Below are 12,679 nucleotides of genomic sequence, written 5' to 3'. Positions count from 1 at the left end.
TTGCTAGTGAATTGAACCCACTCACGGGAACGTAAAACTATTGCTAGTGAATTGAACCCACTCAAGGGAAAGTAAAACTATTGCTAGTGAATTGAACCCACTCACGGGAACGCAAAACTATTGCTAGTGAATTGAACCCACTCAAGGGAACGTAAAACTATTGCTAGTGAATTGAACCCACTCACGGCAACTTAAAACTATTGCTAGTGAATTGAACCCACTCACGGGAACGTAAAACTCTTGCTAGTGAATTGAACCCACTCACGGGAACGCAAAACTATTGCTAGTGAATTGAACCCACTCACGGGAACGCAAAACTATTGCTAGTGAATTGAACCCACTCAAGGGAACGTAAAACTATTGCTAGTGAATTGAACCCACTCACGGGAACGTAAAACTATTGCTAGTGAAGTGAACCCATGCACTCACGGCAACTTAAAACTATTGCTAGTGAATTGAACCCACTCAAGGGAAAGTAAAACTATTGCTAGTGAATTGAACCCACTCACGGGAACGCAAAACTATTGCTAGTGAATTGAACCCACTCATGGGAACGTAAAACTATTGCTAGTGAATTGAACCCACTCACGGCAACTTAAAACTATTGCTAGTGAATTGAACCCACTCACGGGAACGTAAAACTATTGCTAGTGAATTGAACCCACTCACGGGAACGCAAAACTATTGCTAGTGAATTGAACCCACTCACGGGAACGCAAAACTATTGCTAGTGAATTGAACCCACTCAAGGGAACGTAAAACTATTGCTAGTGAATTGAACCCACTCACGGGAACGCAAAACTATTGCTAGTGAATTGAACCCACTCAAGGGAACGTAAAACTATTGCTAGTGAATTGAACCCATGCACTCACAGCAACTTAAAACTATTGCTAGTGAATTGAACCCACTCAAGGGAAAGTAAAACTATTGCTAGTGAATTGAACCCACTCACGGGAACGTAAAACTATTGCTAGTGAATTGAACCCACTCAAGGGAAAGTAAAACTATTGCTAGTGAATTGAACCCACTCACGGGAACGTAAAACTATTGCTAGTGAAGTGAACCCATGCACTCACGGCAACTTAAAACTATTGCTAGTGAATTGAACCCACTCAAGGGAAAGTAAAACTATTGCTAGTGAATTGAACCCACTTACGGGAACGTAAAACTATTGCTAGTGAATTGAACCCACTCAAGGGAAAGTAAAACTATTGCTAGTGAATTGAACCCACTCACGGGAACGCAAAACTATTGCTAGTGAATTGAACCCACTCACGGGAACGCAAAACTATTGCTAGTGAATTGAACCCACTCACGGGAACGCAAAACTATTGCTAGTGAATTGAACCCACTCATGGGAACGTAAAACTATTGCTAGTGAATTGAACCCACTCACGGCAACTTAAAACTATTGCTAGTGAATTGAACCCACTCACGGGAACGCAAAACTATTGCTAGTGAATTGAACCCACTCACGGGAAAGTAAAACTATTGCTAGTGAATTGAACCCACTCACAGGAAAGTAAAACTATTGCTAGTGAATTGAACCCACTCACGGGAACGTAAAACTATTGCTAGTGAATTGAACCCACTCACGGGAAAGTAAAACTATTGCTGGTGAAGTGAACCCATGCACTCACGGCAACTTAAAACTATTGCTAGTGAATTGAACCCACTCACGGCCACTTAAAACTATTGCTAGTGAATTGAACCCACTCACGGGAACGTAAAACTATTGCTAGTGAAGTGAACCCATGCACTCACGGCAACTTAAAACTATTGCTAGTGAATTGAACCCACTCAAGGGAAAGTAAAACTATTGCTAGTGAATTGAACCCACTCACGGGAACGTAAAACTATTGCTAGTGAATTGAACCCACTCAAGGGAAAGTAAAACTATTGCTAGTGAATTGAACCCACTCACGGGAACGCAAAACTATTGCTAGTGAATTGAACCCACTCATGGGAACGTAAAACTATTGCTAGTGAATTGAACCCACTCACGGCAACTTAAAACTATTGCTAGTGAATTGAACCCACTCACGGGAACGCAAAACTATTGCTAGTGAATTGAACCCACTCACGGGAACGCAAAACTATTGCTAGTGAATTGAACCCACTCACGGGAACGTAAAACTATTGCTAGTGAAGTGAACCCATGCACTCACGGCAACTTAAAACTATTGCTAGTGAATTGAACCCACTCACGGCAACTTAAAACTATTGCTAGTGAATTGAACCCACTCACGGGAACGTAAAACTATTGCTAGTGAATTGAACCCACTCACGGGAACGCAAAACTATTGCTAGTGAATTGAACCCACTCACAAGAACGCAAAACTATTGCTAGTGAATTGAACCCACTCACGGGAACGTAAAACTATTGCTAGTGAATTGAACCCACTCACAGGAAAGTAAAACTATTGCTGGTGAAGTGAACCCATGCACTCACGGCAACTTAAAACTATTGCTAGTGAATTGAACCCACTCACGGCCACTTAAAACTATTGCTAGTGAATTGAACCCACTCACGGGAACGTAAAACTATTGCTAGTGAAGTGAACCCATGCACTCACGGCAACTTAAAACTATTGCTAGTGAATTGAACCCACTCAAGGGAAAGTAAAACTATTGCTAGTGAATTGAACCCACTCACGGGAACGTAAAACTATTGCTAGTGAATTGAACCCACTCAAGGGAAAGTAAAACTATTGCTAGTGAATTGAACCCACTCACGGGAACGCAAAACTATTGCTAGTGAATTGAACCCACTCATGGGAACGTAAAACTATTGCTAGTGAATTGAACCCACTCACGGCAACTTAAAACTATTGCTAGTGAATTGAACCCACTCACGGGAACGCAAAACTATTGCTAGTGAATTGAACCCACTCACGGGAACGCAAAACTATTGCTAGTGAATTGAACCCACTCACGGGAACGTAAAACTATTGCTAGTGAAGTGAACCCATGCACTCACGGCAACTTAAAACTATTGCTAGTGAATTGAACCCACTCACGGCAACTTAAAACTATTGCTAGTGAATTGAACCCACTCACGGGAACGTAAAACTATTGCTAGTGAATTGAACCCACTCACGGGAACGCAAAACTATTGCTAGTGAATTGAACCCACTCACAAGAACGCAAAACTATTGCTAGTGAATTGAACCCACTCACGGGAACGTAAAACTATTGCTAGTGAATTGAACCCACTCACAGGAAAGTAAAACTATTGCTAGTTAATTGAACCCACTCATGGGAACGTAAAACTATTGCTAGTGAATTGAACCCACTCAAGGGAAAGTAAAACTATTGCTAGTGAATTGAACCCACTCACGGGAACGTAAAACTATTGCTAGTGAATTGAACCCACTCACAGGAAAGTAAAACTATTGCTAGTTAATTGAACCCACTCATGGGAACGTAAAACTATTGCTAGTGAATTGAACCCACTCAAGGGAAAGTAAAACTATTGCTAGTGAATTGAACCCACTCACGGGAACGTAAAACTATTGCTAGTGAATTGAACCCACTCAAGGGAAAGTAAAACTATTGCTAGTGAATTGAACCCACTTACGGGAACGTAAAACTATTGCTAGTGAATTGAACCCACTCAAGGGAAAGTAAAACTATTGCTAGTGAATTGAACCCACTCACGGGAACGCAAAACTATTGCTAGTGAATTGAACCCACTCACGGGAACGCAAAACTATTGCTAGTGAATTGAACCCACTCACGGGAACGCAAAACTATTGCTAGTGAATTGAACCCACTCATGGGAACGTAAAACTATTGCTAGTGAATTGAACCCACTCACGGCAACTTAAAACTATTGCTAGTGAATTGAACCCACTCACGGGAACGCAAAACTATTGCTAGTGAATTGAACCCACTCACGGGAAAGTAAAACTATTGCTAGTGAATTGAACCCACTCACAGGAAAGTAAAACTATTGCTAGTGAATTGAACCCACTCACGGGAACGTAAAACTATTGCTAGTGAATTGAACCCACTCACGGGAAAGTAAAACTATTGCTGGTGAAGTGAACCCATGCACTCACGGCAACTTAAAACTATTGCTAGTGAATTGAACCCACTCACGGCAACTTAAAACTATTGCTAGTGAATTGAACCCACTCACGGGAACGTAAAACTATTGCTAGTGAAGTGAACCCATGCACTCACGGCAACTTAAAACTATTGCTAGTGAATTGAACCCACTCAAGGGAAAGTAAAACTATTGCTAGTGAATTGAACCCACTCACGGGAACGTAAAACTATTGCTAGTGAATTGAACCCACTCAAGGGAAAGTAAAACTATTGCTAGTGAATTGAACCCACTCACGGGAACGCAAAACTATTGCTAGTGAATTGAACCCACTCATGGGAACGTAAAACTATTGCTAGTGAATTGAACCCACTCACGGCAACTTAAAACTATTGCTAGTGAATTGAACCCACTCACGGGAACGCAAAACTATTGCTAGTGAATTGAACCCACTCACGGGAACGCAAAACTATTGCTAGTGAATTGAACCCACTCACGGGAACGTAAAACTATTGCTAGTGAAGTGAACCCATGCACTCACGGCAACTTAAAACTATTGCTAGTGAATTGAACCCACTCACGGCAACTTAAAACTATTGCTAGTGAATTGAACCCACTCACGGGAACGTAAAACTATTGCTAGTGAATTGAACCCACTCACGGGAACGCAAAACTATTGCTAGTGAATTGAACCCACTCACAAGAACGCAAAACTATTGCTAGTGAATTGAACCCACTCACGGGAACGTAAAACTATTGCTAGTGAATTGAACCCACTCACAGGAAAGTAAAACTATTGCTAGTTAATTGAACCCACTCATGGGAACGTAAAACTATTGCTAGTGAATTGAACCCACTCAAGGGAAAGTAAAACTATTGCTAGTGAATTGAACCCACTCACGGGAACGTAAAACTATTGCTAGTGAATTGAACCCACTCACAGGAAAGTAAAACTATTGCTAGTTAATTGAACCCACTCATGGGAACGTAAAACTATTGCTAGTGAATTGAACCCACTCAAGGGAAAGTAAAACTATTGCTAGTGAATTGAACCCACTCACGGGAACGTAAAACTATTGCTAGTGAATTGAACCCACTCAAGGGAAAGTAAAACTATTGCTAGTGAATTGAACCCACTCACGAGAACGTAAAACTATTGCTAGTGAAGTGAACCCATGCACTCACGGCAACTTAAAACTATTGCTAGTGAATTGAACCCACTCAAGGGAAAGTAAAACTATTGCTAGTGAATTGAACCCACTCACGGGAACGTAAAACTATTGCTAGTGAATTGAACCCACTCATGGGAACGTAAAACTATTGCTAGTGAATTGAACCCACTCACGGCAACTTAAAACTATTGCTAGTGAATTGAACCCACTCACGGGAACGTAAAACTATTGCTAGTGAATTGAACCCACTCACGGGAACGCAAAACTATTGCTAGTGAATTGAACCCACTCACGGGAACGCAAAACTATTGCTAGTGAATTGAACCCACCCACGGGAACGCAAAACTATTGCTAGTGACCACTCACGGAAACTTAAAACTATTGCTAGTGAATTGAACCCACCCACGGGAACGCAAAACTATTGCTAGTGACCACTCACGAGAACTTAAAACTATTGCTAGTGAATTGAACCCACTCACGGGAACGTAAAACTATTGCTAGTGAATTGAACCCACTCACGGGAACGTAAAACTATTGCTAGTGAATTGAACCCACTCACGGGAACGCAAAACTATTGCTAGTGAATTGAACCCACCCACGGGAACGCAAAACTATTGCTAGTGACAACTCACAGGAACTTAAAACTATTGCTAGTGAATTGAACCCACCCACGGGAACGCAAAACTATTGCTAGTGACCACTCACGAGAACTTAAAACTATTGCTAGTGAATTGAACCCACCCACGGGAACGCAAAACTATTGCTAGTGAATTGAACCCACTCACGGGAACGCAAAACTATTGCTGGTGAATTGAACCCACCCACGGGAACGCAAAACTATTGCTGGTGAATTGAACCCACTCACGGGAACGCAAAACTATTGCTAGTGAATTGAACCCACCCACGGGAACGCAAAACTATTGCTAGTGACCACTCACAGGAACTTAAAACTATTGCTAGTGAATTAAACCCACCCACGGGAACGCAAAACTATTGCTAGTGAATTGAACCCACTCACGGGAACGCAAAACTATTGCTAGTGAATTGAACCCACTCACGGGAACGTAAAACTATTGCTAGTGAATTGAACCCACTCAAGGGAATGCAAAACTACTGCTAGTGAATTGAACCCACTCACGAGAAAGCCAAACTATTGCTAGTGAATTGAACCCACCCACGGGAACGCAAAACTATTGCTAGTGACCACTCACGGGAACTTAAAACTATTGCTAGTGAATTGAACCCACCCACAGGAACGCAAAACTATTGCTAGTGACCACTCACGAGAACTTAAAACTATTGCTAGTGAATTGAACCCACTCACGGGAACGCAAAACTATTGCTAGTGAATTGAACCCACCCACGGGAACGCAAAACTATTGCTAGTGAATTGAACCCATTCACGGGAACGCAAAACTATTGCTAGTGAATTGAACCCACTCACGGGAACTTAAAACTATTGCTAGTGAATTTAACCCACTCACGGGAACGTAAAACTATTGCTAGTGAATTGAACCCACTCAAGGGAATGCAAAACTATTGCTAGTGAATTGAATCCACTCACGAGAACGCCAAACTATTGCTAGTGAATTGAACCCACCCACGGGAACGCAAAACTATTGCTAGTGACCACTCACGGGAACTTAAAACTATTGCTAGTGAATTGAACCCACCCACGGGAACGCAAAACTATTGCTAGTGACCACTCACGAGAACTTAAAACTATTGCTAGTGAATTGAACCCACTCACGGGAACGTAAAACTATTGCTAGTGAATTGAACCCACTCACGGGAACGTAAAACTATTGCTAGTGAATTGAACCCACTCACGGGAACGCAAAACTATTGCTAGTGAATTGAACCCACCCACGGGAACGCAAAACTATTGCTAGTGAATTGAACCCACCCACGGGAACGCAAAACTATTGCTAGTGAATTGAACCCACCCACGGAACGCAAAACTATTGCTAGTGAATTGAACCCACTCACGGGAACGCAAAACTATTGCTAGTGAATTGAACCCACTCACGGGAACGCAAAACTATTGCTAGTGAATTGAACCCACCCACGGGAACGTAAACACTAGGGGGGAGTACAGCAAATAACTATTCCAAGCACTGTTAGATAAGGCCTATCACATGAATATGCTCAGATCAAAGTTTGGTCAGGGAAAGAGTCACACTCTGCACGCGGCAGTACTCACTGTTTCTTAGGTCGATTGTATTTTCTCCGACGTCCAATGGGTGGATCATCATCAGCATCCAACAGAGTGAACAACTGACCCTCACGAATCTAACAAGTGAGAGAACACCACTCAATCACTAGTAGATAATTGTACCATAACAATTATTATCTTAAACATTTTTATTTCTTCAAATCAACTTGAGCTGCAATAATTGATAGTGTATGTACAGTCTTGTAGCACTACTAAATACACACATTATCTTGGAGACTGACACAAGTTATGGGGCTCTCAAACTTAGGCCTGATTTAACACAACGCTTTCCCCATAAAATGTATAATTTAAGCAACTTTCAGGAGGTCATAACTTCACTAAAAAGCAATCAATATCAAAACTAAGAGACGCATTTTGTAGCTCTAGACAAGGCCTATCACATGACATGCTCAGATCACAGTTCTAGTGGGGGAAAGAGTCACACTCTGCACGCGGCAGTACTCACTATTTCTTAATTGTGTTCCTTTATCTGCAGTGAAAGACGTCCAATGGGTTGTACGCAAACTCCACAGCGTCACCTTGTAACTCTTCCATCATATGTTGTCATAGCAACTTGTCACTGACTCCGCCCCTCTCGTGCTCTTTATCACTGTACGCAATGAAGTAACGGGGTCAACAAATGTGCAGCAATGGATGCATTTGTCACAGAGGCTGTATAGTTTGATCACTAGTAATGATATCTATTAGCAGATATTGAATGCCAGTCATCTAAAGCAGCCTATACACTATACTAGGTGGTCCACTTTTGATCATGACTAGCCACTCACTTGTACTCGCTGCGCTGCTCTTTGCCTAGTGATCCAATACTGCTGGTCTTTTGGGTGAGTATCCACCTGATATCCAGCCTTGTGGAAGCTCCTAGAGGGAAGGACAAGTGAACGCTTTTCCTCCCCAACCGTCTCCATTTTGTGTGTGAGCGTGTGTTGTCATCAAATCTACAAAATGAAACATATTTTGTCTAATGGTTTGACGATCCTTACCCACTGGCCATGTGGTGCATTCACTCTAATACTCTGAGAGCACATCCATTGGAGTGGCCCTACTAGCTAGCACGGTGCACTGGACACAATGGACCAACACTCTGACTCAGGGGAAAGGTGAGCGCTACCTTATTACTAGACAATAATAATTGATGACTTATTAATTTTCAGTAGAACTGTATAGGAGATTGTGTATGCAACTGCTTGAGGCTCAAACCCTGGCCAGTGTTGACTGGGGGAATGGGGGATTTGAAGACAGAATCCTCCCCCACCATGGGGAAGCTTGACCTGGGGTATGGTCAACTCCCTCATGTTAGCCCGACCCCTCCTGGGGGGCATCACATTGATAGGTGCATTATAAATAATAATCACAGTAGAGATTGTCCATTTTGTAGCTCCTTGAAAGCCTATCAAATTAGGGATTGCTTTACAGTATGATGCTATAATAATTATAGTGATGGTGTGGTTGTCAGGCGTGTGATATAGTCCTCTCCAATAGCTACAGAATGCTTATTACAAGCTTTTGATTCAACTCAATATTAATATCTCCCATTGTTGAGCATCTTATAAACATGCTCCCCCACACACAGTTTCAACACACACGTGTAGAGGAGCTGTGTCTGAATAATGTCTTCACAAAGGAACACAAGTTTCCCACGGATGAGGACTGCCTCACTGACTTCCATTCTCATCTCTTGTTTGTGATGAGATAAAGATCACCTTCTGTTGTGTGCCTACAGTGAGTGTGTGTGGAGGGTGTGTGTGCGTGTGCGTGTGGGTGGGTGTGTGCGTGTGCGTGTGTGTGGGTGTGTGCGTGGGTGGGTGTGTGTGTGTGTGGAGGTGCTATAATATCTTTGATGGTCAATAACTTAGGCAACACTGTACTTAATAATAATTATTTTGGTGAGTATTTTTAAAAATGGCGGTATGGTATCTTTGCTGTATAGTAGCCACGCCTAAGATGCGGACCCTGACCCTGAAATATGATATATCGGCTGGTCCACGAGATTACGCCTAAGACGCCAAATTAAAAAATGCCAAATCGGCTATTTTGCATGTAATACCTGCCAAATGGCAGCCAATTTTCCTTGTAATTATTATTCTTTGTTCCTGTTTAATTAGGTAGCGTGGTGATGGAGTTGCTGACTCAGTGATCACTCGACTGAGACAACATCCTCTGCCGCTGCTAAGGCCGTTGCTAGGCTATACCATCGGACAAAACCCCCCATACATCATGACCTCAAGGTCAGTACAGTGGAATCTCTTTATAACATAATTATTTGTGGAGCAGAGTTTTAGCCATTGTACAGAGGTGACCTTTGTTGAGGGGTTGTTTTAATTGTACACAACGGGACCAGTGTTTCCCCTAGGTGTTGAAGAAGGTTGAATAGCTAATTGAGTTAGTGAATTACTGTAACATCTCACAGGATTCTATTACCTTATCTTAATACAAAAATGTCTGGGGAGAGCCCACAGCGCCTATTGTGTACTGTAGCTAAGTGGTGTTTTATGGTTTGCATTTTAATTGAAGTGAATGTGGGCTGTCTAGTCATCAAGACTGTGGAATGTGGGGGATGAGTGGTGGTATGGGCTTAAACCAATTTCCTTGAATCACGTTTACTGAACCATGTTAAGTATAAACACTTTTACTCATTTGAAAGCTCTCAATGAGACGAATCTAATGATACCCATATCATCACACCCTCACACAACACACACCCGCCCACACACAGGCACTGGGCATACTACTGTTAAAGCTGTGCTTCATGGATACTCCATTTGGTGACAACCCTAGCTCTAGCCATAGTCAGTGCTCAGTACAGCATTCCTGAAGACTCTCCCTGCACACAAGACCTGCACAACTTGAGAGGTGAGACCACACCCACACACACACATCCTAGTGAAATGTAGCCAGGTTTACACATGATTATGTTAACTTTAAGCCTTTAATTATAAAGACTATTGATAGTGAGTTTTTTCTTTGTGAAATGAACCTGTTTTCAGAGCTAACTTTGAGAACACACACTAGCTACAGGTGCTATGATATTCTGCCAGCCTTAAGTGTATTGCTCTATTATTATAATGATACGTATATTATTGTCCCCTTTGTAGACTATCTGTTGACCTCTGACCCTGAGCTTGCTTGTTGACCTCTGACCCTGAGCTGCGTCCCAGTATCTGGCAAGTGTGTGAGGTGGTGTCCAGGATCACAGGAACCACCAGCCATGTCACTAATGTCTTTGTGAGTACCTTAGTTGTGGGTAGACCAACAATGGCTGTATATATTATAGAGGGTGGCCTGCTAACATGGGTCCAAACACATGCTATAGAGACTTTGGGACCCATTGACCTGGCTGCATTATAGAGGGTGGTCTGCTAACACACCTCACACACACACACACCCATACACACCCCCACACACCCTCACACCTCACAGACTGGCAGTCCATTTCCTACGGATGACTTTGGTAGCACTTCATTTGACGGACTTTCCTCTACCCCACCCACTCATAATACTGCTGACAATGCAAGACGAGATTTGTTTGGAGCACCCCCCCTTAGAGAGAGTTCAAAGATTACGACGACAATGACAACTGTAGATCAATTATTTGGAGCAGTTCCTTTTAGCTGAATTTTAATATTTATTTTTCCGTGTGTTTATAAGTGTTGTTTTGTGTGTAGTAGGATCACATGACTCCACTATTGACTGTGTGCATATAATTATAAATGGATTTTTATGCTTTTGCAATTGCAATTAATCATGTGGGTTTTTGTGGCCGGAAGGGCCCTTGAAATACAGAAAGAGGGTGCATGCACTTTGCTTACTGAGAAACAATTCAAGGGGTGAATTTGACAGAGTTTGAACAAAGCTTCTGAATGGCTACTGAACAAGATTCAGAGTGAGTGAACATGTAGACTATAATTACTACTCATGGTAGCACCTTGTGATTGCATGGAGGGAGGCTCATTCCATTAGTAGAGTCAGAGCAGGCTATGATCAGAGGTGGAACACTGTACAGCAAAGTGACAGCTGGATATGTGCATGGTGTCACTTGTATAAACTATATACACATATCAAGTAATTCTCTGTATGACTGACCCCCCAACCATCTATTTTGTACAGTGCTCAAAAGAAGCTAGCCGAGGACTTATACGAGGCTGTACGCAATAATGACGTCACCAAAGTTAGGTCCCTGTTGGGACAGGGGGCAGACCCCAACCACCAGCTCTACTGGAGTGACGAGTGGGTGAATGAGCCTCCATTACACAGTGCTTGCAGGTTGGGCTATCTTGAGATTGTGAAGACACTTGTTACTCATGGAGCTCGTACTGATAAAGGTGGTGGGGTGGACAACAGGACTCCACTTCACTGGGCATGCTGGGGAGGTCATAAAGAGGTGGTGCAGTACTTCAAGGAGGTCGGGTGTAGCACTGGTAAGTAGTCATTATAATTATTTGTGTATTGTAATTGTTTCTCCATATCATTATGGTATCTGAATTATATACATGTACTGTGTAGCAATATCAATTGTGTCAGTAATTTCGCGTAGTATAATAATTATTTGCGATGTAGTAGTCGTAGCACTGGTAAGTAGTCGTTGTGTATGTGAAGTTTTCATACCATGCATACAGCGGAAAGTTTAATAGTGTTACATTTCAATTTCGAATAATTATTTGCAATGTACGTACACTTGTTTGAAATACATAAACATTTGCTATACGGTTGCCATAGTAATATCTGTTAAAAATATATGTGATAGTTGAACTTTGTTCCACAACAGATGTGAGGGATGATGATAACATGACTCCTCTTCACTATGCTTGTATGGGAGGAAGTAAAGACATGGTACAATATCTGGTGGAGGAAATGAAGATGGACGTTGGTGAGATTTAGTGTGCTCTTCGGATATCTCTGTATTTCGTTCCCATGCTTCTCTAAGACAAATAGTCTACTAACATAATTATCTCACCCAGCTGGTGTAATTACTGACCATTTAAGATGCTTGTTTCTATATTGTCGAATGGTAGGCTTCATATGGAATACTGCAAACCACTCTACGTATGTTGTCATTGTGTGTGTTGTGTGTTCATGTCATCACTTCACTGAAGTATACACACAGATGCGAGGGACAAGTTGAACCTAACACCACTGCACACGGCTTGTATGGGAGGAGGCAGCATACTAGTCGTGCAGTACTTAGTGGAGGTGTGCAAGGTTGATGTTGGTGAGTGATTACA

The 12,679-nt window shown here is 42.3% G+C and overlaps 2 protein-coding genes and 1 long non-coding RNA gene across 6 annotated transcripts in view; all 3 read left to right on the top strand.

Moving 5' to 3' along the window:
• LOC135352082 (uncharacterized) overlaps positions 1-12,679 on the top strand; it is a 103,415-nt gene that overhangs the window by 74,596 nt on the left and 16,140 nt on the right. The gene's annotated exons all lie outside the window — the stretch shown is intronic.
• On the top strand, positions 8,437-10,526 carry LOC135333631 (uncharacterized). Of its 2 annotated transcripts, none has more exons than XR_010394008.1 (5): positions 8,437-8,557; positions 8,615-8,790; positions 9,031-9,179; positions 9,563-9,685; positions 10,174-10,526. It is a non-coding gene; the product is annotated as an uncharacterized LOC135333631 (long non-coding RNA). The 2 variants fall into 2 exon arrangements; XR_010394007.1 differs by having other exon boundaries at positions 8,612-8,790.
• The window catches only part of LOC135352329 (uncharacterized), a 13,980-nt gene continuing 12,533 nt past the window's right edge, over positions 11,233-12,679 (top strand). For both annotated transcript variants that reach the window (XM_064551518.1, XM_064551510.1), the window contains exons 1-4: positions 11,233-11,340; positions 11,565-11,875; positions 12,223-12,324; positions 12,562-12,666. In XM_064551518.1, the coding sequence (XP_064407588.1) occupies positions 11,318-11,340; positions 11,565-11,875; positions 12,223-12,324; positions 12,562-12,666 (541 nt within the window). In that variant the 5' untranslated portion in view covers positions 11,233-11,317. The remainder of the gene's footprint in view (positions 11,341-11,564; positions 11,876-12,222; positions 12,325-12,561; positions 12,667-12,679) is intronic.

Source organism: Halichondria panicea, chromosome 1, assembly GCF_963675165.1.
Source record: "Halichondria panicea chromosome 1, odHalPani1.1, whole genome shotgun sequence".
NCBI classification, from domain to species: domain Eukaryota; kingdom Metazoa; phylum Porifera; class Demospongiae; order Suberitida; family Halichondriidae; genus Halichondria; species Halichondria panicea.
Note: the sequence above shows the minus strand (reverse complement) of the source record. Positions and strands in the feature narration are given on the sequence as shown.